At 45.7% G+C, this 22057-nt stretch overlaps 1 protein-coding gene across 1 annotated transcript in view; it reads right to left on the bottom strand.

Annotated features, from left to right (window-relative positions):
- The window catches only part of LOC124027366 (lethal(2) giant larvae protein homolog 1-like), a gene marked incomplete at both ends in the record, with an annotated part of 48646 nt that extends 28680 nt beyond the window's left edge, over positions 1 to 19966 (bottom strand). Inside the window, one exon of the mRNA XM_046339815.1 lies at positions 19840 to 19966. Coding sequence (XP_046195771.1) covers positions 19840 to 19966 — 127 coding nt within the window. The remainder of the gene's footprint in view (positions 1 to 19839) is intronic.
- Positions 19967 to 22057: the final 2091 nt, after the last annotated feature.

The following is a 22057-nucleotide window of genomic DNA, read 5'->3' as shown; positions in this document are numbered from 1 at the left end:
GTTGAATTAACTACTATTCACCACCATGTCTATATACCTGATCTACCTGTTGAATTAACTACTATTCACCACCACCATGTCTATATACCTGATCTACCTGTTGAATTAACTACTATTCACCACCACCACCATGTCTATATACCTGATCTACCTGTTGAATTAACTACTATTCACCACCATGTCTATATACCTGATCTACCTGTTGAATTAACTACTATTCACCACCACCACCATGTCTATATACCTGATCTACCTGTTGAATTAACTACTATTCACCACCATGTCTATATACCTGATCTACCTGTTGAATTAACTACTATTCACCACCATGTCTATATACCTGATCTACCTGTTGAATTAACTACTATTCACCACCACCACCATGTCTATATACCTGATCTACCTGTTGAATTAACTACTATTCACCACCATGTCTATATACCTGATCTACCTGTTGAATTAACTACTATTCACCACCACCACCATGTCTATATACCTGATCTACCTGTTGAATTAACTACTATTCACCACCACCACCACCATGTCTATATACCTGATCTACCTGTTGAATTAACTACTATTCACCACCACCACCATGTCTATATACCTGATCTACCTGTTGAATTAACTACTATTCACCACCATGTCTATATACCTGATCTACCTGTTGAATTAACTACTATTCACCACCATGTCTATATACCTGATCTACCTGTTGAATTAACTACTATTCACCACCACCATGTCTATATACCTGATCTACCTGTTGAATTAACTACTATTCACCACCATGTCTATATACCTGATCTACCTGTTGAATTAACTACTATTCACCACCATGTCTATATACCTGATCTACCTGTTGAATTAACTACTATTCACCACCACCACCATGTCTATATACCTGATCTACCTGTTGAATTAACTACTATTCACCACCACCACCATGTCTATATACCTGATCTACCTGTTGAATTAACTACTATTCACCACCATGTCTATATACCTGATCTACCTGTTGAATTAACTACTATTCACCACCATGTCTATATACCTGATCTACCTGTTGAATTAACTACTATTCACCTACTATTCACCACCATGTCTATATACCTGATCTACCTGTTGAATTAACTACTATTCACCACCACCATGTCTATATACCTGATCTACCTGTTGAATTAACTACTATTCACCACCACCACCATGTCTATATACCTGATCTACCTGTTGAATTAACTACTATTCACCACCACCACCATGTCTATATACCTGATCTACCTGTTGAATTAACTACTATTCACCACCATGTCTATATACCTGATCTACCTGTTGAATTAACTACTATTCACCACCATGTCTATATACCTGATCTACCTGTTGAATTAACTACTATTCACCACCACCACCATGTCTATATACCTGATCTACCTGTTGAATTAACTACTATTCACCCACCATGTCTATATACCTGATCTACCTGTTGAATTAACTACTATTCACCACCATGTCTATATACCTGATCTACCTGTTGAATTAACTACTATTCACCACCATGTCTATATACCTGATCTACCTGTTGAATTAACTACTATTCACCACCATGTCTATATACCTGATCTACCTGTTGAATTAACTACTATTCACCACCACCACCATGTCTATATACCTGATCTACCTGTTGAATTAACTACTATTCACCACCACCACCATGTCTATATACCTGATCTACCTGTTGAATTAACTACTATTCACCACCACCACCATGTCTATATACCTGATCTACCTGTTGAATTAACTACTATTCACCACCACCACCATGTCTATATACCTGATCTACCTGTTGAATTAACTACTATTCACCACCATGTCTATATACCTGATCTACCTGTTGAATTAACTACTATTCACCACCATGTCTATATACCTGATCTACCTGTTGAATTAACTACTATTCACCACCATGTCTATATACCTGATCTACCTGTTGAATTAACTACTATTCACCACCATGTCTATATACCTGATCTACCTGTTGAATTAACTACTATTCACCACCACCACCATGTCTATATACCTGATCTACCTGTTGAATTAACTACTATTCACCACCACCATGTCTATATACCTGATCTACCTGTTGAATTAACTACTATTCACCACCACCATGTCTATATACCTGATCTACCTGTTGAATTAACTACTATTCACCACCACCACCATGTCTATATACCTGATCTACCTGTTGAATTAACTACTATTCACCACCACCATGTCTATATACCTGATCTACCTGTTGAATTAACTACTATTCACCTGATCTACCTGTTGAATTAACCATTCACCACCACCACCATGTCTATATACCTGATCTACCTGTTGAATTAACTACTATTCACCACCACCACCATGTCTATATACCTGATCTACCTGTTGAATTAACTACTATTCACCACCATGTCTATATACCTGATCTACCTGTTGAATTAACTACTATTCACCACCACCACCATGTCTATATACCTGATCTACCTGTTGAATTAACTACTATTCACCACCATGTCTATATACCTGATCTACCTGTTGAATTAACTACTATTCACCACCATGTCTATATACCTGATCTACCTGTTGAATTAACTACTAATTCACCACCACCACCATGTCTATATACCTGATCTACCTGTTGAATTAACTACTATTCACCACCATGTCTATATACCTGATCTACCTGTTGAATTAACTACTATTCACCACCATGTCTATATACCTGATCTACCTGTTGAATTAACTACTATTCACCACCACCACCATGTCTATATACCTGATCTACCTGTTGAATTAACTACTATTCACCACCATGTCTATATACCTGATCTACCTGTTGAATTAACTACTATTCACCACCACCATGTCTATATACCTGATCTACCTGTTGAATTAACTACTATTCACCACCACCACCATGTCTATATACCTGATCTACCTGTTGAATTAACTACTATTCACCACCATGTCTATATACCTGATCTACCTGTTGAATTAACTACTATTCACCACCATGTCTATATACCTGATCTACCTGTTGAATTAACTACTATTCACCACCACCACCATGTCTATATACCTGATCTACCTGTTGAATTAACTACTATTCACCACCATGTCTATATACCTGATCTACCTGTTGAATTAACTACTATTCACCACCATGTCTATATACCTGATCTACCTGTTGAATTAACTACTATTCACCACCACCACCATGTCTATATACCTGATCTACCTGTTGAATTAACTACTATTCACCACCATGTCTACCTGATGTCTATATACCTGATCTACCTGTTGAATTAACTACTATTCACCACCACCACCATGTCTATATACCTGATCTACCTGTTGAATTAACTACTATTCACCACCACCACCATGTCTATATACCTGATCTACCTGTTGAATTAACTACTATTCACCACCATGTCTATATACCTGATCTACCTGTTGAATTAACTACTATTCACCACCATGTCTATATACCTGATCTACCTGTTGAATTAACTACTATTCACCACCACCACCATGTCTATATACCTGATCTACCTGTTGAATTAACTACTATTCACCACCATGTCTATATACCTGATCTACCTGTTGAATTAACTACTATTCACCACCACCACCATGTCTATATACCTGATCTACCTGTTGAATTAACTACTATTCACCACCACCACCATGTCTATATACCTGATCTACCTGTTGAATTAACTACTATTCACCACCACCACCATGTCTATATACCTGATCTACCTGTTGAATTAACTACTATTCACCACCATGTCTATATACCTGATCTACCTGTTGAATTAACTACTATTCACCACCACCATGTCTATATACCTGATCTACCTGTTGAATTAACTACTATTCACCACCATGTCTATATACCTGATCTACCTGTTGAATTAACTACTATTCACCACCATGTCTATATACCTGATCTACCTGTTGAATTAACTACTATTCACCACCATGTCTATATACCTGATCTACCTGTTGAATTAACTACTATTCACCACCATGTCTATATACCTGATCTACCTGTTGAATTAACTACTATTCACCACCATGTCTATATACCTGATCTACCTGTTGAATTAACTACTATTCACCACCATGTCTATATACCTGATCTACCTGTTGAATTAACTACTATTCACCACCACCACCATGTCTATATACCTGATCTACCTGTTGAATTAACTACTATTCACCACCACCATGTCTATATACCTGATCTACCTGTTGAATTAACTACTATTCACCACCATGTCTATATACCTGATCTACCTGTTGAATTAACTACTATTCACCACCACCATGTCTATATACCTGATCTACCTGTTGAATTAACTACTATTCACCACCATGTCTATATACCTGATCTACCTGTTGAATTAACTACTATTCACCACCACCACCATGTCTATATACCTGATCTACCTGTTGAATTAACTACTATTCACCACCATGTCTATATACCTGATCTACCTGTTGAATTAACTACTATTCACCACCATGTCTATATACCTGATCTACCTGTTGAATTAACTACTATTCACCACCACCACCATGTCTATATACCTGATCTACCTGTTGAATTAACTACTATTCACCACCACCACCATGTCTATATACCTGATCTACCTGTTGAATTAACTACTATTCACCACCATGTCTATATACCTGATCTACCTGTTGAATTAACTACTATTCACCACCATGTCTATATACCTGATCTACCTGTTGAATTAACTACTATTCACCACCATGTCTATATACCTGATCTACCTGTTGAATTAACTACTATTCACCACCACCACCATGTCTATATACCTGATCTACCTGTTGAATTAACTACTATTCACCACCATGTCTATATACCTGATCTACCTGTTGAATTAACTACTATTCACCACCACCACCATGTCTATATACCTGATCTACCTGTTGAATTAACTACTATTCACCACCATGTCTATATACCTGATCTACCTGTTGAATTAACTACTATTCACCACCATGTCTATATACCTGATCTACCTGTTGAATTAACTACTATTCACCACCACCACCATGTCTATATACCTGATCTACCTGTTGAATTAACTACTATTCACCACCATGTCTATATACCTGATCTACCTGTTGAATTAACTACTATTCACCACCACCACCATGTCTATATACCTGATCTACCTGTTGAATTAACTACTATTCACCACCATGTCTATATACCTGATCTACCTGTTGAATTAACTACTATTCACCACCATGTCTATATACCTGATCTACCTGTTGAATTAACTACTATTCACCACCACCATGTCTATATACCTGATCTACCTGTTGAATTAACTACTATTCACCACCACCACCATGTCTATATACCTGATCTACCTGTTGAATTAACTACTATTCACCACCATGTCTATATACCTGATCTACCTGTTGAATTAACTACTATTCACCACCATGTCTATATACCTGATCTACCTGTTGAATTAACTACTATTCACCACCACCATGTCTATATACCTGATCTACCTGTTGAATTAACTACTATTCACCACCACCACCATGTCTATATACCTGATCTACCTGTTGAATTAACTACTATTCACCACCACCATGTCTATATACCTGATCTACCTGTTGAATTAACTACTATTCACCACCACCACCATGTCTATATACCTGATCTACCTGTTGAATTAACTACTATTCACCACCACCACCATGTCTATATACCTGATCTACCTGTTGAATTAACTACTATTCACTACCACCACCATGTCTATATACCTGATCTACCTGTTGAATTAACTACTATTCACCACCATGTCTATATACCTGATCTACCTGTTGAATTAACTACTATTCACCACCATGTCTATATACCTGATCTACCTGTTGAATTAACTACTATTCACCACCACCACCATGTCTATATACCTGATCTACCTGTTGAATTAACTACTATTCACCACCACCATGTCTATATACCTGATCTACCTGTTGAATTAACTACTATTCACCACCACCATGTCTATATACCTGATCTACCTGTTGAATTAACTACTATTCACCACCACCATGTCTATATACCTGATCTACCTGTTGAATTAACTACTATTCACCACCACCATGTCTATATACCTGATCTACCTGTTGAATTAACTACTATTCACCACCATGTCTATATACCTGATCTACCTGTTGAATTAACTACTATTCACCACCATGTCTATATACCTGATCTACCTGTTGAATTAACTACTATTCACCACCACCACCATGTCTATATACCTGATCTACCTGTTGAATTAACTACTATTCACCACCATGTCTATATACCTGATCTACCTGTTGAATTAACTATATACCTGTCTATATACCTGATCTACCTGTTGAATTAACTACTATTCACCACCATCATGTCTATATACCTGATCTACCTGTTGAATTAACTACTATTCACCACCATGTCTATATACCTGATCTACCTGTTGAATTAACTACTATTCACCACCACCATGTCTATATACCTGATCTACCTGTTGAATTAACTACTATTCACCACCATGTCTATATACCTGATCTACCTGTTGAATTAACTACTATTCACCACCACCACCATGTCTATATACCTGATCTACCTGTTGAATTAACTACTATTCACCACCATGTCTATATACCTGATCTACCTGTTGAATTAACTACTATTCACCACCATGTCTATATACCTGATCTACACTACTATTCCCACCACCACCATGTCTATATACCTGATCTACCTGTTGAATTAACTACTATTCACCACCACCATGTCTATATACCTGATCTACCTGTTGAATTAACTACTATTCACCACCACCACCATGTCTATATACCTGATCTACCTGTTGAATTAACTGCTATTCACCACCACCATGTCTATATACCTGATCTACCAGTTTAATTAACTACTATTCACCACCATGTCTATATACCTGATCTACCTGTTGAATTAACTACTATTCACCACCACCACCATGTCTATATACCTGATCTACCTGTTGAATTAACTACTATTCACCACCACCATGTCTATATACCTGATCTACCTGTTGAATTAACTACTATTCACCACCACCACCATGTCTATATACCTGATCTACCAGTTTAATTAACTACTATTCACCACCACCATGTCTATATACCTGATCTACACAAACATAAAAGTTAACATGATCATTGTGTGTCTCCAGTTCTTACCCATAATTACTGAAACTCTCTGACACACAGGGAGCGGGGCTGTGTATTTGTCCAGTGATGCGTAAGGGAAGCGCTAGCGAGGATAAAGAGATTTCACGGTCTGAATAACGACCAACAGAATCATTGTCCTCAACTCTGACACATTTAGAGCTAGCTACTACATAATCCAGCATAGCTAGAGCTAGCTACTCCATAACCCAGTACATAACCCAGTACATCTAAATCTAGTTACAGTACATAACCCAGTACATCGAAATCTAGTTACAGCGTAGCTACAACACACAACTAATCCTAGTTACAACATAGCTACAACACACAACTAGAGCTAGCTACTACATAACCCAGCACATCTAAATCTAGTTACAGTACATAACCCAGTACATCTAAATCTAGTTACAGTACATAACCCAGTACATCGAAATCTAGTTACAGCGTAGCTACAACACACAACTAATCCTAGTTACAACATAGCTACAACACACAACTAGAGCTAGCTACTACATAACCCAGCACATCTAAATCTAGTTACAGTACATAACCCAGTACATCTAAATCTAGTTACAGTACATAACCCAGTACATCGAAATCTAGTTACAGCGTAGCTACAACACACAACTAATCCTAGTTACAACATAGCTACAACACACAACTAGAGCTAGCTACTACATAACCCAGCACATCTAAATCTAGTTATTAGCTACAACACACAACTAGAGCTAGCTACAGCACATCTAAATCTAGTTATTAGCTACACACATCTAACTAGAGCTACAACACTAGTACATAACCCAGCACATCTAAATCTAGTTATTAGCTACAACACACAACTAGAGCTAGCTACTACATAACCCAGCACATCTAAATCTAGTTATTAGCTACAACACACAACTAGAGCTAGAGCACATCTAAATCTAGTTATTAGCTACAACACACAACTAGAGCTAGCATAACCCAGCACATCTAAATCTAGTTATTAGCTACAACACACAACTAGAGCTAGCTACTACATAACCCAGCACATCTAAATCTAGTTATTAGCTACAACACACAACTAGAGCTAGCTACTACATAACCCAGCACATCTAAATCTAGTTATTAGCTACAACACACAACTAGAGCTAGCTACTACATAACCCAGCACATCTAAATCTAGTTATTAGCTACAACACACAACTAGAGCTAGCTACTACATAACCCAGCACATCTAAATCTAGTTATTAGCTACAACACACAACTAGAGCTAGCTACTACATAACCCAGCACATCTAAATCTAGTTATTAGCTACAACACACAACTAGAGCTAGCTACTACATAACCCAGCACATCTAAATCTAGTTATTAGCTACAGCATCAGTGACCAAGCTTTTTTCTGTATACATTTCAAATCTCTTTTTCCATTTTCTAATTAAATACCTTTCTGCAACCCGCCTCCCACAACGTGGTACAGATCTGCTATTAAATCGACCTTATAACTGGAATCTCCATCAGCAGCTAGCCTTCCGTAGCTAGCCTTCCGTAGCTAGCCTTCAGTAGCCAGCCTTCAGTAGCCAGCCTTCAGTGGCTAGCCTTCAGTGGCTAGGCTTCAGTGGCTAGGCTTCAGTGGCTAGGCTTCAGTGGCTAGGCTTCAGTGGCTAGCCTTCAGTAGCTAGCCTTCAGTAGCCAGCCTTCAGTGGCTATGCTTCAGTAGCCAGCCTTCAGTGGCTAGGCTTAAGTAGCCAGCCTTCAGTGGCTAGGCTTCAGTAGCCAGCCTTCAGTAGCCAGCCTTCAGTGGCCAGCCTTCAGTGGCCAGCCTTCAGTGGCCAGCCTTCAGTGGCCAGCCTTCAGTGGCCAGCCTTCAGTAGCCAGCACATCTAAATCCGTTAGCCAGCCTTCAGTGGCCAGCCTTCAGTAGCCAGCCTTCAGTGGCCAGCCTTCAGTGGCTAGCCTTCAGTGGCCAGCCAGTGGCTACTGGTGGCCAGCCTTCAGTGGCCAGGCCAGCTTCAGTGCTTCCGTGGCTAGCCAGTGGCCTTCAGTGGCTAGCCTTCAGTGGCCAGCCTTCAGTGGCCAGCCTTCAGTGGCCAGCTTCAGTGGCTAGGCTTCAGTGGCTAGCCTTCAGTGGCTAGGCTTCAGTGGCTAGCCTTCAGTGGCTAGCCTTCAGCTAGGCTTCAGTGCCAGCCTTCAGCCTTCAGTGGCTAGCCTTCAGTGGCTAGGCTTAAGTAGCCAGCCTTCAGTGGCTAGGCTTCAGTAGCCAGCCTTCAGTAGCCAGCCTTCAGTGGCCAGCCTTCAGTGGCCAGCCTTCAGTGGCCAGCCTTCAGTGGCCAGCCTTCAGTGGCCAGCCTTCAGTAGCCAGCTTTCCGTAGCCAGCCTTCAGTGGCTAGCCTTCAGTGGCCAGCCTTCAGTAGCCAGCCTTCAGTGGCCAGGCTTCAGTGGCTAGGCTTCAGTGGCTAGCCTTCAGTGGCCAGCTTTCAGTGGCTAGCCTTCAGTGGCCAGCCTTCAGTGGCCAGCCTTCAGTGGCCAGCCTTCAGTGGCTAGGCTTCAGTGGCTAGCCTTCAGTGGCTAGGCTTCAGTGGCTAGGCTTCAGTGGCTAGCCTTCAGTAGCTAGGCTTCAGTAGCCAGCCTTCAGTGGCTAGGCTTCAGTAGCCAGCCTTCAGTAGCCAGCCTTCAGTAGCCAGCCTTCAGTAGCCAGCCTTCAGTGGCTAGCCTTCAGTGGCCAGCCTTCAGTGGCCAGCCTTCAGTAGCCAGCCTTCAGTGGCTAGCCTTCAGTGGCTAGCCTTCAGTGGCCAGCCTTCAGTAGCCAGCCTTCAGTGGCTAGCCTTCAGTGGCTAGCCTTCAGTGGCTAGCCAGCTAATCAGCTACTAGCTATTTAGTCATTGTTAGCCACTGTTAGCAGTCTTTAGCTCAGACACCAGCCGCTTTAGCCCGGATAGACAGATAATATCTGCCAGTCTGCACATGATATCAGATGATCAGCCCTGAGCCTATCGGACTGCTTTCTTTCTCTCCACTAAATCACCAGATTCCTGCCGAAAACTCTGGACCATTACACCGGATCATCGCAGCTAGCTAGCTGCTACCGAGTGGCTATCGTGGCTAACGCCCTTGTCCAGAAGCAAGCACCAGCTAGCCTCGAGCTAGCCCATTCCCCCGGCTAGCAAACGAAGTACATCAACTACACTACCTCTCTTGTCAACTGGCCTGGACCCTTTGTCCACACGGAGCCCCGCCCATCCATCACAACTGGCCTGGACCCTTTGTCCACACGGAGCCCCGCCCATCCATCACAACTGGCCTGGACCCTTTGTCCACACTAAAGTCTTCGAAAGCCAAGTGAACAAACAGAACACCGACCATCTCGAATCTCACCGTACCTTCTCCGCTGTGCAATCTGGTTTCCGAGCTGGTCATGGGTGCACCTCAGCCACGCTCAAGGTCCTAAACGATATCATAACCGCCATCGATAAAAGACAGTACTGTGCAGCCGTCTTCATCGACCTGGCTAAGGCTTTCGACTCTGTCAATCACCACATTCTTATCGGCAGACTCGACAGCCTCGACGCAGGTAGTAGAGGTACACAGTCCATCATCTCTCTCACACACAGATCTGTCAACCCACCCAGCCTCTGGCTCATGTCTGTCTCAGTCAGGCCAAGCAGCCCCTCTCTGGAGAACCAACCCACACACCTCTTAACAGAGCCTGCAACAATAGCCTACTGAGCTCAGAGCAACAGGATGGGTGTGTGAAGTAGGGTGATGAATGAGGAAAGAGGAGGGAATTAAACTTTGAGTCTATAAGAAGAAACTGGCTGAAGGAGAGCAGAGCGAGAGGTGGAGAGGAGCGAGAGAGCGAGGTGGAGAGAGAGCGAGATGGAGAGAGAGAGAGAGAGAGAGAGAGAGAGAGAGAGAGAGAGAGAGAGAGAGAGAGAGAGAGAGAGAGAGAGAGAGAGAGAGAGAGAGAGAGAGAGAGAGAGAGAGAGAGAGAGAGAGAGAGAGAGAGAGAGAGAGAGAGAGAGCGAGAGGTGGAGGAGAGAGAGAGAGAGAGAGCGAGGTGGAGAGAGAGAGAGTGGAGAGAGTGGAGAGAAAGCGAGGTGGAGAGAGAGAGAGCGGCGAGGTGGAGAGAGAGAGAGCGAGCGAGGTGGAGAGAGAGAGAGCGAGCGAGGTGGAGAGAGAGAGCGAGCGAGGTGGAGAGAGAGAGAGCGAGCGAGGTGGAGAGAGAGAGAGCGAGTGGAGCGAGGGGTGGAGAGAGAGAGAGCGAGCGAGGTGGAGAGAGAGAGAGCGAGCGAGGTGGAGAGAGAGAGAGAGCGAGGTGGAGAAGGGAAGGGGAGAGAGAGAGAGCGGAGAGAGGCGAGCGAGGTGGGAGAGAGAGAGAGAGAGCGAGGTGGAGAGAGAGAGAGCGTGGAGAGGGAGGAGGTGGGAGAGAGAGAGAGCGAGCGAGGTGGGAGAGAGAGAGAGCGAGGTGGAGAGAGAGAGCGAGCTGGTGGAGAGAGAGAGAGCGAGGTGGTGGGAGAGAGAGCGAGCGAGGTGGAGAGAGAGAGCGAGGTGGAGAGAGAGCGAGCGAGTGGAGAGAGAGCGAGCGAGGTGGAGAGAGAGCGAGCGAGGTGGAGAGAGAGAAAAGGGTGGAGAGGGAGAGAAAAGAGAGAGAGAGCGAGCGAGGTGGGAGAGAGAGAGCGAGGAGGTGGAAGAGAGAGAGAGCGAGCGGGTGGAGAGAAGAGAGCGAGGTGGAGAGAGCGAGCAGGTGGAGAGAGAGAGAGCGAGCGAGCGAGGTGGGAGAGAGAGCGAGCGAGGTGGAGAGAGAGCGAGCGAGGTGGAGAGAGCGAAAGCGAGGTAGAGAGAGAGCGAGAGCGAGGTGGAGAGAGAGCGAGCGAGGTGGAGAGAGAGCGCAGCGAGGTGGGAGAGAGAGAAAAGGGTGGAGAGGGAGAGAAAAGAGAGAGAGAGCGAGAGGTGGGAGAGAGAGCGAGCGAGGTGGAGAGAGAAAGCGAGGGGTGGAGAAAGAGAGCGAAGGGTGGAGAGAGAGAGCGTGCGAGGTGGAGAGAGAGAGCGAGCAGCGAGGTGGAGAGAGAGAGAGCGAGGTGGAGAGAGAGCGAGCGAGGTGGGAGAGAGAGAGCGCAGGTGGGAAGAGAGGGTGGAGAGAAGCGGAGGTGGAGAGAGAGAGAGCGGCGAGGTGGAGAGAGAGAGAGCGAGCGAGGTGGAGAGAGAGCGAGCGAGGTGGAGAGAGAGAGAGCGAGGGTGGGAGAGAGAGAGAGCGCAGCGAGGTGGAGAGGTGGGAGAGAGAGAGAGCGAGCGAGGTGGAGAGAGAGAGAGCGAGCGAGGTGGAGAGAGGAGAGAGCGAGGAGGTGGAGAGAGAGAGAGAGCGAGGGGTGGAGAGGGAGAGCGAGCGAGGTGGAGAGAGAGCAGGAGGTGGAGAGAGGAGCTAGAGGTGGGAGAGAGTGGAGAGGAGCGAGCGAGGTGGAGAGAGAGCGAGCGAGGGAGGTGGAGAGGTGGGAGAGAGAGAAAAGGGTGGAGAGGGAGAGAGAAAGAGAGAGCGAGGTGGAGAGAGGAGCGAGAGGTGGAGAGAGAGAAAAGGGTGGAGAGGGAGAGAAAAGAGAGGAGGTGGAGAGGGAGAGAAGGGTGGAGAGGGAGAGAAAAGAGAGGGAGGTGGAGAAGGAGAGAAGGGTGGAGAGGGAGAGAAGGGGTGGAGAGGAGAAAAAGAGAGGGAGGTGGAGAGGGGAGAGAGAGGGGAGAGAGAGAGGGAGGTGGAGAAAAGAGAGGGAGGTGGAGAGGAGAGAAAAGAGAAGAGAAGGTGGAGAGGGAGAAAGAGGAGGAGGTGGAGAGGGAGAGAAAAGAGAGAGGAGGGTGGAGAGGAGAGAAGGGTGGAGAGGGAGAGAAAAGAGAGGGAGGTGGAGAGAAGGGTGGAGAGGGAGAAAAGAGAGGGAGGTGGAGAGAAGGGGGTGAGAGGGAGAGAGGTGGAGAGAAGGGTGGAGAGGGAGAGAGAGAGGGAGGTGGGAGAGGGAGAGAGAGGGTGGAGAGGAGAGAAAAGAGAGGAGGTGGAGAGGGAGAGAAAAGAGAGGGAGGTGGAGAGGTTGGAGAGGGTGAGAAGGGGTGGAGAGGGAGAGAAAAGAGAGGAGGTGGAGAGGAGAGAAGGGTGGAGAGGAGAGAAAAGAGAGGGAGAGGGAGAGGGAGAGAAAAGAGGGAGGGAGAGGGTGAGAAAAGAGAGAGGGAGGTGGAGAGGGAGAGAGAGAAGGGTGGAGAGGAGGGAGAGAAGGGTGGAGAAAAGAGAGGGAGGTGGAGAGGAGAGAAGGGTGAGAGGAGAGGGAAGAAGAGAGGGGAGAGGGAGAGGAGAGAAAGGGAGAGAGGTGGAGAGAAGGGGTGGAGAGGGAGAGAAAAGAGAGGGAGGTGGAGAGGGAGAGAAGGGTGGAGAGGGAGAGAAAAGAGAGGGAGGGAGGTGGAGAAGGAGAGAAGGGTGGAGAAGGAGAGAAAAGAGGGAGGTGGAGAGGGAGAGGGAGAGAAGGGGTGGAGAGGGAGAGAAAAGAGAGGGAGGTGGAGAAGGAGAGAAGGGTGGAGAGGGAGAGAAAAGAGAGGGAGGTGGAGAGAAGGATGGAGAGGGAGAGAGGTGGAGAGAAGGGTGGAGAGGGAGAGAGGTGGAGAGAAGGGTGGAGAAGGAGGCTAATTTAAATCTCCTCTTTTTGAGTCCACGATGCCCCATTAGAATACTAATGAGAGGAGAGAGAGAAAAAGAGAGGGAGAGAAGTAGAAACAGAGACGGAGAAAGAGACAGAGGGAGGAGTATTAGAGGATGAATGGGCGTATCTGTCTCTACAGCTGGGTTTCATCAGACACACAGAGAGAACTCCACGTTCTACAAGAGAACACAGAACACATTCTAGCACTCCGAAAGAGAACACAGAACACATTCTAGCACTCCAAAAGAGAACACAGAACACATTCTAGCACTCCAAAAGAGAACACAGAACACATTCTAGCACTCCAAAAGAGAACACAGAACACATTCAAGCACTCCAAAAGAGAACACAGAACACATTCTAGCACTCCAAAAGAGAACACAGAACACATTCTAGCACTCTGAAAGTGAAAAAACAGAACACATTCTAGCACAGAACCCAGACCTACAGAACAGGAAGACAGATTCTAGATAAGGAATCTGGATTAGAGTATGGGGACGCAGCCCCAGGAGGAATCTGGATTAGAGTATGGCGACACAGCCCCAGGAGGAATCTGGATTAGAGTATGGGGGCGCAGCCCCAGGAGGAATCTGGATTAGAGTATGGAGACGCAGCCCCAGGAGGAATCTGGATTAGAGTATGGGGACGCAGCCCCAGGAGGAATCTGGATTAGAGTATGGGGACGCAGCCCCAGGAGGAATCTGGATTAGAGTATGGGGACGCAGCCCCAGAACAAGGTCCACTAGAGGAGGGAAAGACCCTGCCATCCGTAGAGTAAATATTTGCCTGATGTCAGAGTATTGATAACAAACAGACAGACATAGCAGCCCAGTCCTGGTTCTAACAGATAGATCCTGGTCCAGCCCAGTCCTGGTTCTAACAGATAGATCCTGGTCCAGCCCAGTCCTGGTTCTAACAGATAGATCATGTGCTCAGTGTGAACCTGTTTTCATCTGTGAAGAGCACAGGGCGCCAGTGGCGAATTTGCCAATCTTGGTGTTCTCTGGCAAATGCCAAACATCCTGCACGGTGTTGGGCTGTAAGCACAACCCCCACCTGTGGACGTCGGGCCCTCATTCCACCCTCATGGAATCTGTTTCTGACCGTTTGAGCAGACATGCACATTTGTGGCCTGCTGGAGGTCATTTTGCAAGGCTCTGGCAGTGCTCCTCCTGCTCCTCCTTGCACAAAGGCGGAAGTAGCGGTCCTACTGCTGGGTTGTTGCCCTCCTACGGCCTCCTCCACGTCTCCTGATGTAATAATAATATAATAATATAATAATAATAATATATGCCATTTAGCAGACGCTTTTATCCAAAGCGACTTACAGTCATGTGTGCATACATTCTACGTATGGGTGGTCCCGGGATCGAAACCACTACCCTGGCGTTACAAGCGCCATGCTCTACCAACTGAGCTACAGAAGGACCTGTACTGGCCTGTCTCCTGGTAGCGCCTCCATGCTCTGGACACTACGCTGACAGACACAGCAAACCTTCTTGCCACATCTCGCATTGATGTGCCATCCTGGATGAGCTGCACTGCCTGAGCCACTTGTGTGGGTTGTAAACTCCGTGTCATGCTACCACTAGAGTGAAAGCACCGCCAGCATTCAAAAGTGACCAAAACATCAGCCAGGAAGCATAGGAACCGAGAAGTGGTCTGTGGGCCCCACCTGCAGAACCTTTCATTTCCACCTGTTGTCTATTCCATTTGCACAACAGCATGTGAAATCTATGGTCAATCAGTGTTGCTTCCTAAGTGGACAGTTTGATTTCACAGAAGTGTGATTGACTTGGAGTTACGTTGTGTTGTTTAAGTGTTCCCTTTATTTCTTTGATCAGTGTATATTACAGCCTTATTCTAAAATAGATTAAATCGTATATTTTTCTCATCAATCTACACACAATGCCCCGTAATGACATCACAATGCCCCGTAATGACATCACAATGCCCCGTAATGACATCACAATGCCCCGTAATGTCCTCTGTCATTGTCAACAAAGTGCATATAACAAAGTATTGAGATAAACTTTTGTTATTGACCAAATACTTATTTTCCACCATAATTTGCAAATAAATAAATACAAAAATCCTACAATGTGATTTTCTGGATTTGTTTTCTCATTTTGTCTGTCATAGTTGAAGTGTACCGATGATGAAAATTACAGGCCTCTCATCTTTTAAGTGGGAGAACTTTTACAATTGGTGGCTGACTAAATACTTTTGTCCCACTGTATATGATTCTCCATTCAGTAGAGGAGCAACAGTCTCTCTCTCTCCCTCCTCCCCTCCCCTCTCTCTCCCTCCTCCCCCTACCCCCCTTACCCCTCCTCCCCCCTTCCCTCCCCTCCTCTCAGCTGTGCCTGGTACTACCAACCAGTCTATCACAGCAAGCTGAAAGACATGACACACACACACAAACATAGATCTAGAACTGAATTAATGGAAGATGATGACATGAGAGCACCAGACTGAAGGACTGACCAACTAGGATGTGTCCTCTACAATATCTCTATATGTGCTGATGGAAAGACTTTCCTTCTCCTCAGACAGAGACAGAGCTACCTCACACTACAATATCTCTATATGTGCTGATGGAAAGACTTTCCTTCTCCTCAGACAGAGACAGAGACACCTCACACTACAATATCTCTATATGTGCTGATGGAAAGACTTTCCTTCTCCTCAGACAGAGACAGAGACACCTCACACTACAATATCTCTATATGTGCTGATGGAAAGACTTTCCTTCTCCTCAGACAGAGACACCTCACACTACAATATCTCTATATGTGCTGATGGAAAGACTTTCCTTCTCCTCAGACAGAGACACACTCACACTACAATATCTCTATATGTGCTGATGGAAAGACTTTCCTTCTCCTCAGACAGAGACACCTCACACTACAATATCTCTATATGTGCTGATGGAAAGACTTTCCTTCTCCTCAGACAGAGACACACCTCACACTACAATATCTCTATATGTGCTGATGGAAAGACTTTCCTTCTCCTCAGACAGAGACAGAGACACCTCACACTACAATATCTCTATATGTGCTGATGGAAAGACTTTCCTTCTCCTCAGACAGAGACAGAGCTACCTCACACTACAATATCTCTATATGTGCTGATGGAAAGACTTTCCTTCTCCTCAGACAGAGACAGAGACACCTCACACTACAATATCTCTATATGTGCTGATGGAAAGACTTTCCTTCTCCTCAGACAGAGACAGAGACACTCACACTACAATATCTCTATATGTGCTGATGGAAAGACTTTCCTTCTCCTCAGACAGAGACAGAGCACCTCACACTACAATATCTCTATATGTGCTGATGGAAAGACTTTCCTTCTCCTCAGACAGAGACAGAGCTACTCACACTACAATATCTCTATATGTGCTGATGGAAAGACTTTCCTTCTCCTCAGACAGAGACAGAGCACCTCACACTACAATATCTCTATATGTGCTGATGGAAAGACTTTCCTTCTCCTCAGACAGAGACACCTCACACTACAATATCTCTATATGTGCTGATGGAAAGACTTTCCTTCTCCTCAGACAGAGACAGAGCTACCTCACACTACAATATCTCTATATGTGCTGATGGAAAGACTTTCCTTCTCCTCAGACAGAGACACCTCACACTACAATATCTCTATATGTGCTGATGGAAAGACTTTCCTTCTCCTCAGACAGAGACAGAGCTACCTCACACTACAATATCTCTATATGTGCTGATGGAAAGACTTTCCTTCTCCTCAGACAGAGACAGAGCTACCTCACACTACAATATCTCTATATGTGCTGATGGAAAGACTTTCCTTCTCCTCAGACAGAGACAGAGACACCTCACACTACAATATCTCTATATGTGCTGATGGAAAGACTTTCCTTCTCCTCAGACAGAGACAGAGCTACCTCACACTTCTCAGACAGAGACAGAGCTACCTCACACTTCTCAGACAGAGACAGAGCTACCTCACACTTCTCAGACAGACACAGAGCTACCTCACACTTCTCAGACAGAGACAGAGCTACCTCACATTCCTCAGACAGAGACAGAGCTACCTCACTCTCCTCAGACAGAGACAGAGCTACCTCACATTCCTCAGACAGAGACAGAGCTACCTCACATTCCTCAGACAGAGACAGAGCTACCTCACACTCCTCAGACAGAGACAGAGCTACCTCACACTTCTCAGACAGAGACAGAGCTACCTCACATTCCTCAGACAGAGACAGAGCTACCTCACACTCCTCAGACAGAGACAGAGCTACCTCACACTTCTCAGACAGAGACAGAGCTACCTCACACTTCTCAGACAGAGACAGAGCTACCTCACACTTCTCAGACAGAGACAGAGCTACCTCACACTTCTCAGACAGAGACAGAGCTACCTCACACTCCTCAGACAGAGACAGAGCTACCTCACACTTCTCAGACAGAGACAGAGCTACCTCACACTTCTCAGACAGAGACAGAGCTACCTCACACTTCTCAGACAGAGACAGAGCTACCTCACACTTCTCAGACAGAGACAGAGCTACCTCACACACTCCTCAGACAGAGACAGAGAGACGGACAGAAAGAGAGACAGACAGACAGACAGAGAGACAGACAGACAGAAAGAGAGACAGAGCTACCTCACTTCTCAGACAGAAAGAGAGAGAGAGACAGAAAGAAAGAGAGAGAGAGAGACAGAAAGAGAGAGAGAGACAGAAAGAAAGAGAGAGAGAGAGACAGAAAGAGAGAGAGAGACAGAGAGACAGAAAGAAAGAGAGAGAGAGAGACAGACAGACAGACAGACAGACAGACAGACAGACAGACAGACAGACAGACAGACAGACAGACAGACAGACAGACAGACAGACAGAGAGACAGAGCTACCTCACACTTCTCAGACAGAAAGAGAGAGAGAGAGACAGAAAGAGAGAGAGAGACAGAAAGAAAGAGAGAGACAGAAAGAAAGAGAGAGACAGACAGACAGACAGACAGAGACAGACAGACAGACAGACAGACAGACAGACAGACAGACAGACAGACAGACAGACAGACAGACAGACAGACAGACAGACAGACAGACAGACAGACAGACAGAAAGAGAGACAGAGCTACCTCACACTTCTCAGACAGAAAGAGAGAGAGAGACAGAAAGAAAGAGAGAGAGAGAGACAGAAAGAAAGAGAGAGAGAGAGACAGAAAGAAAGAGAGAGAGAGAGACAGAAAGACAGAAAGACAGACAGACAGACAGACAGACAGACAGACAGACAGACAGACAGACAGACAGACAGAAAGAGAGACAGAGCTACCTCACTTCTCAGACAGAAAGAGAGAGAGAGACAGAAAGAAAGAGAGAGAGAGAGACAGAAAGAAAGAGAGAGAGAGAGACAGAAAGAGAGAGAGAGACAGAAAGAAAGAGAGAGAGAGAGACAGAAAGAAAGAGAGAGACAGACAGACAGACAGACAGACAGACAGACAGACAGACAGACAGACAGACAGACAGACAGACAGACAGACAGAAAGAGAGAGACAGAAAGAAAGAGAGAGAGAGAGACAGAAAGAAAGAGAGAGACAGAGAGACAGAAAGAGAGAGAGAGACAGAAAGAGAGAGAGAGACAGAAAGAAAGAGAGAGACAGAAAGAAAGAGAGAGACAGACAGACAGACAGACAGAAAGAAAGAGACAGACAGACAGACAGACAGACAGACAGACAGACAGACAGACAGACAGACAGACAGACAGACAGACAGACAGACAGACAGACAGACAGACAGACAGACAGACAGACAGACAGACAGACAGACAGACAGACAGACAGACAGACAGACAGACAGAGAAAGGAGCATGTGTACAGGGCTGGTAAAGGATACAGCTTGATGGCTCCAGACTTGGTCCCGATGGCCATGAGCTGCAGCTGGGGGTCAAAGGCCAAAGCACAGGGCTGGTGGGGGAACCCATGTTCCACGGTCTGATGGAGGGAGAAACAGAGAGGGGTTACTCAGAGGAAGACAGGAACAGAGGACAGAGAGGGGTTACTCAGAGGAAGACAGGAATGGAGGACAGAGAGGGGTTACTCAGATGAAGACAGGAACGGAGAGGAGGACAGAGGTACCAGAGGAGGACAGAGGTACCAGAGGAGGACAGAGGTACCAGAGGAGGACAGAGGTACCAGAGGAGGACAGAGGTACCAGAGGAGGACAGAAGTACCAGAGGAGGACAGAAGTACCAGAGGAGGACAGAGGTACCAGAGGAGGACAGAGGTACCAGAGGAGGACAGAGGTACCAGAGGAGGACAGAAGTACCAGAGGAGGACAGTACCAGAGGGGAGGACAGAGGTACCAGAGGAGGACAGAGGTACCAGAGGAGGACAGAGGTACCAGAGGAGGACAGAGGTACCAGAGGAGGACAGAGGTACCAGAGGAGAGGAGGACAGGGCCTTTGCTTTCAGTGAGTAATTCTGGGGCAGGTCCACAACAACAAGGCCCTGCTGACTCCCAAACCGACCCGTGCTGCATCTGTCAATTAGGACTAGAGGTAAAGTGACTCCATGGTGAGTCGGGGTACTAGAGAGTACAGTGACTAGTTGTCATGGTGGGTGTTTAGGGGTGTAGAGGGTACAGTGACTAGTTGTCATGGTGGGTGGGGGGTGTTAGGACTAGTTGTCATGGTGTGTTAGGGTGTAGAGAGTACAGTGACTAGTTGTCATGGTGGGTGGGGGTGTAGAGAGTACAGTGACTAGTTGTCATGGTGTGTGTTGGTAGAGGTACAGTGACTAGTTGTCATGGTGTGTTAGGGGTATAGAGAGTACAGTGACTAGTTGTCATGGTGGGTGTGTTAGGGTGTAGAGAGTACAGTGACTAGTTGTCATGGTGTTAGTGTGTTAGGGGTGTAGAGGTGTAGAGAGTACAGTGACTAGTTGTCATGGTGGGTGTGTTAGGGGTGTAGAGAAGTACAGTGACTAGTTGTCATGGTGTGTTAGGGGTGTGTAGTTGTCATGGTGTGTTAGGGGTGTAGGGTACAGTGACTAGTTGTCATGGTGGGTGGGGTGTAGAGGGTACAGTGACTAGTTGTCATGGTGTGTTAGGGGTGTAGAGGGTACAGTGACTAGTTGTCATGGTGTGTTAGGGGTGTAGAGGGTACAGTGACTAGTTGTCATGGTGTGTGTTAGGGGTGTAGAGAGCAGTGACTAGTTTGTCATGGTGGGTGGGTTTATAGAGGGTACAGTGACTAGTTGTCATGGTGTGTTAGGGTGTAGAGGGTACAGTGACTAGTTGTCATGGTGTGTTAGGGGTGTAGAGGTACAGTGACTAGTTGTCATGGTGTGTTAGGGTGTAGAGGGTACAGTAGTTGTCATGGTGTTAGGGTGTAGAGAGTAGAGGGGTGTGTTAGGGGTGTAGAGAGTACAGACTAGTTGTCATGGTGTGTTAGGTGTAGAGGGCATGGTGACTAGTTGCCATGCGGTGGTGTGTTAGGTATAGAGAGGCAGTGACTAGTTGTCATGGTGGGTGTGTTAGGGGTAGAGAGTACAGTGATTTAGTTGTCATGGTGGGTGTGTTAGGTGTAGAGAGTACAGTGACTAGTTGCCATGGCGGGTTAGGGGTATAGAGAGTACAGTGACTAGTTGTCATGGTGGGTGTGTTAGGGGTGTAGAGAGTACAGTGACTAGTTGTCATGGTGTGTTAGGGGTGTAGAGAGTACAGTGACTAGTTGTCATGGTGGGTGGGGGTGTAGAGGGTACAGTGACTAGTTGTCATGGTGGGTGTGTTAGTGGTGTAGAGAGTACAGTGACTAGTTGTCATGGTGTGTTAGTGGTGTAGAGAGTACAGTGACTAGTTGTCATGGTGGGTGGGGGTGTAGAGGGTACAGTGACTAGTTGTCATGGTGGGTGTGTTAGGGGTGTAGAGGGTACAGTGACTAGTTGTCATGGTGGGTGGGGGTGTAGAGGGTACAGTGACTAGTTGTCATGGTGGGTGGGGGTGTAGAGAGTACAGTGACTAGTTGTCATGGTGGGTGGGGGTGTAGAGAGTACAGTGACTAGTTGTCATGGTGGGTGGGGGTGTAGAGAGTACAGTGACTAGTTGTCATGGT

This window comes from Oncorhynchus gorbuscha, unplaced genomic scaffold, assembly GCF_021184085.1.
Source record: "Oncorhynchus gorbuscha isolate QuinsamMale2020 ecotype Even-year unplaced genomic scaffold, OgorEven_v1.0 Un_scaffold_3142, whole genome shotgun sequence".
Taxonomy (NCBI): Eukaryota; Metazoa; Chordata; class Actinopteri; order Salmoniformes; family Salmonidae; genus Oncorhynchus; species Oncorhynchus gorbuscha.
The sequence above is the reverse complement of the archived record's forward strand: the minus strand, read 5'-3'. Positions and strand labels throughout refer to the sequence as shown.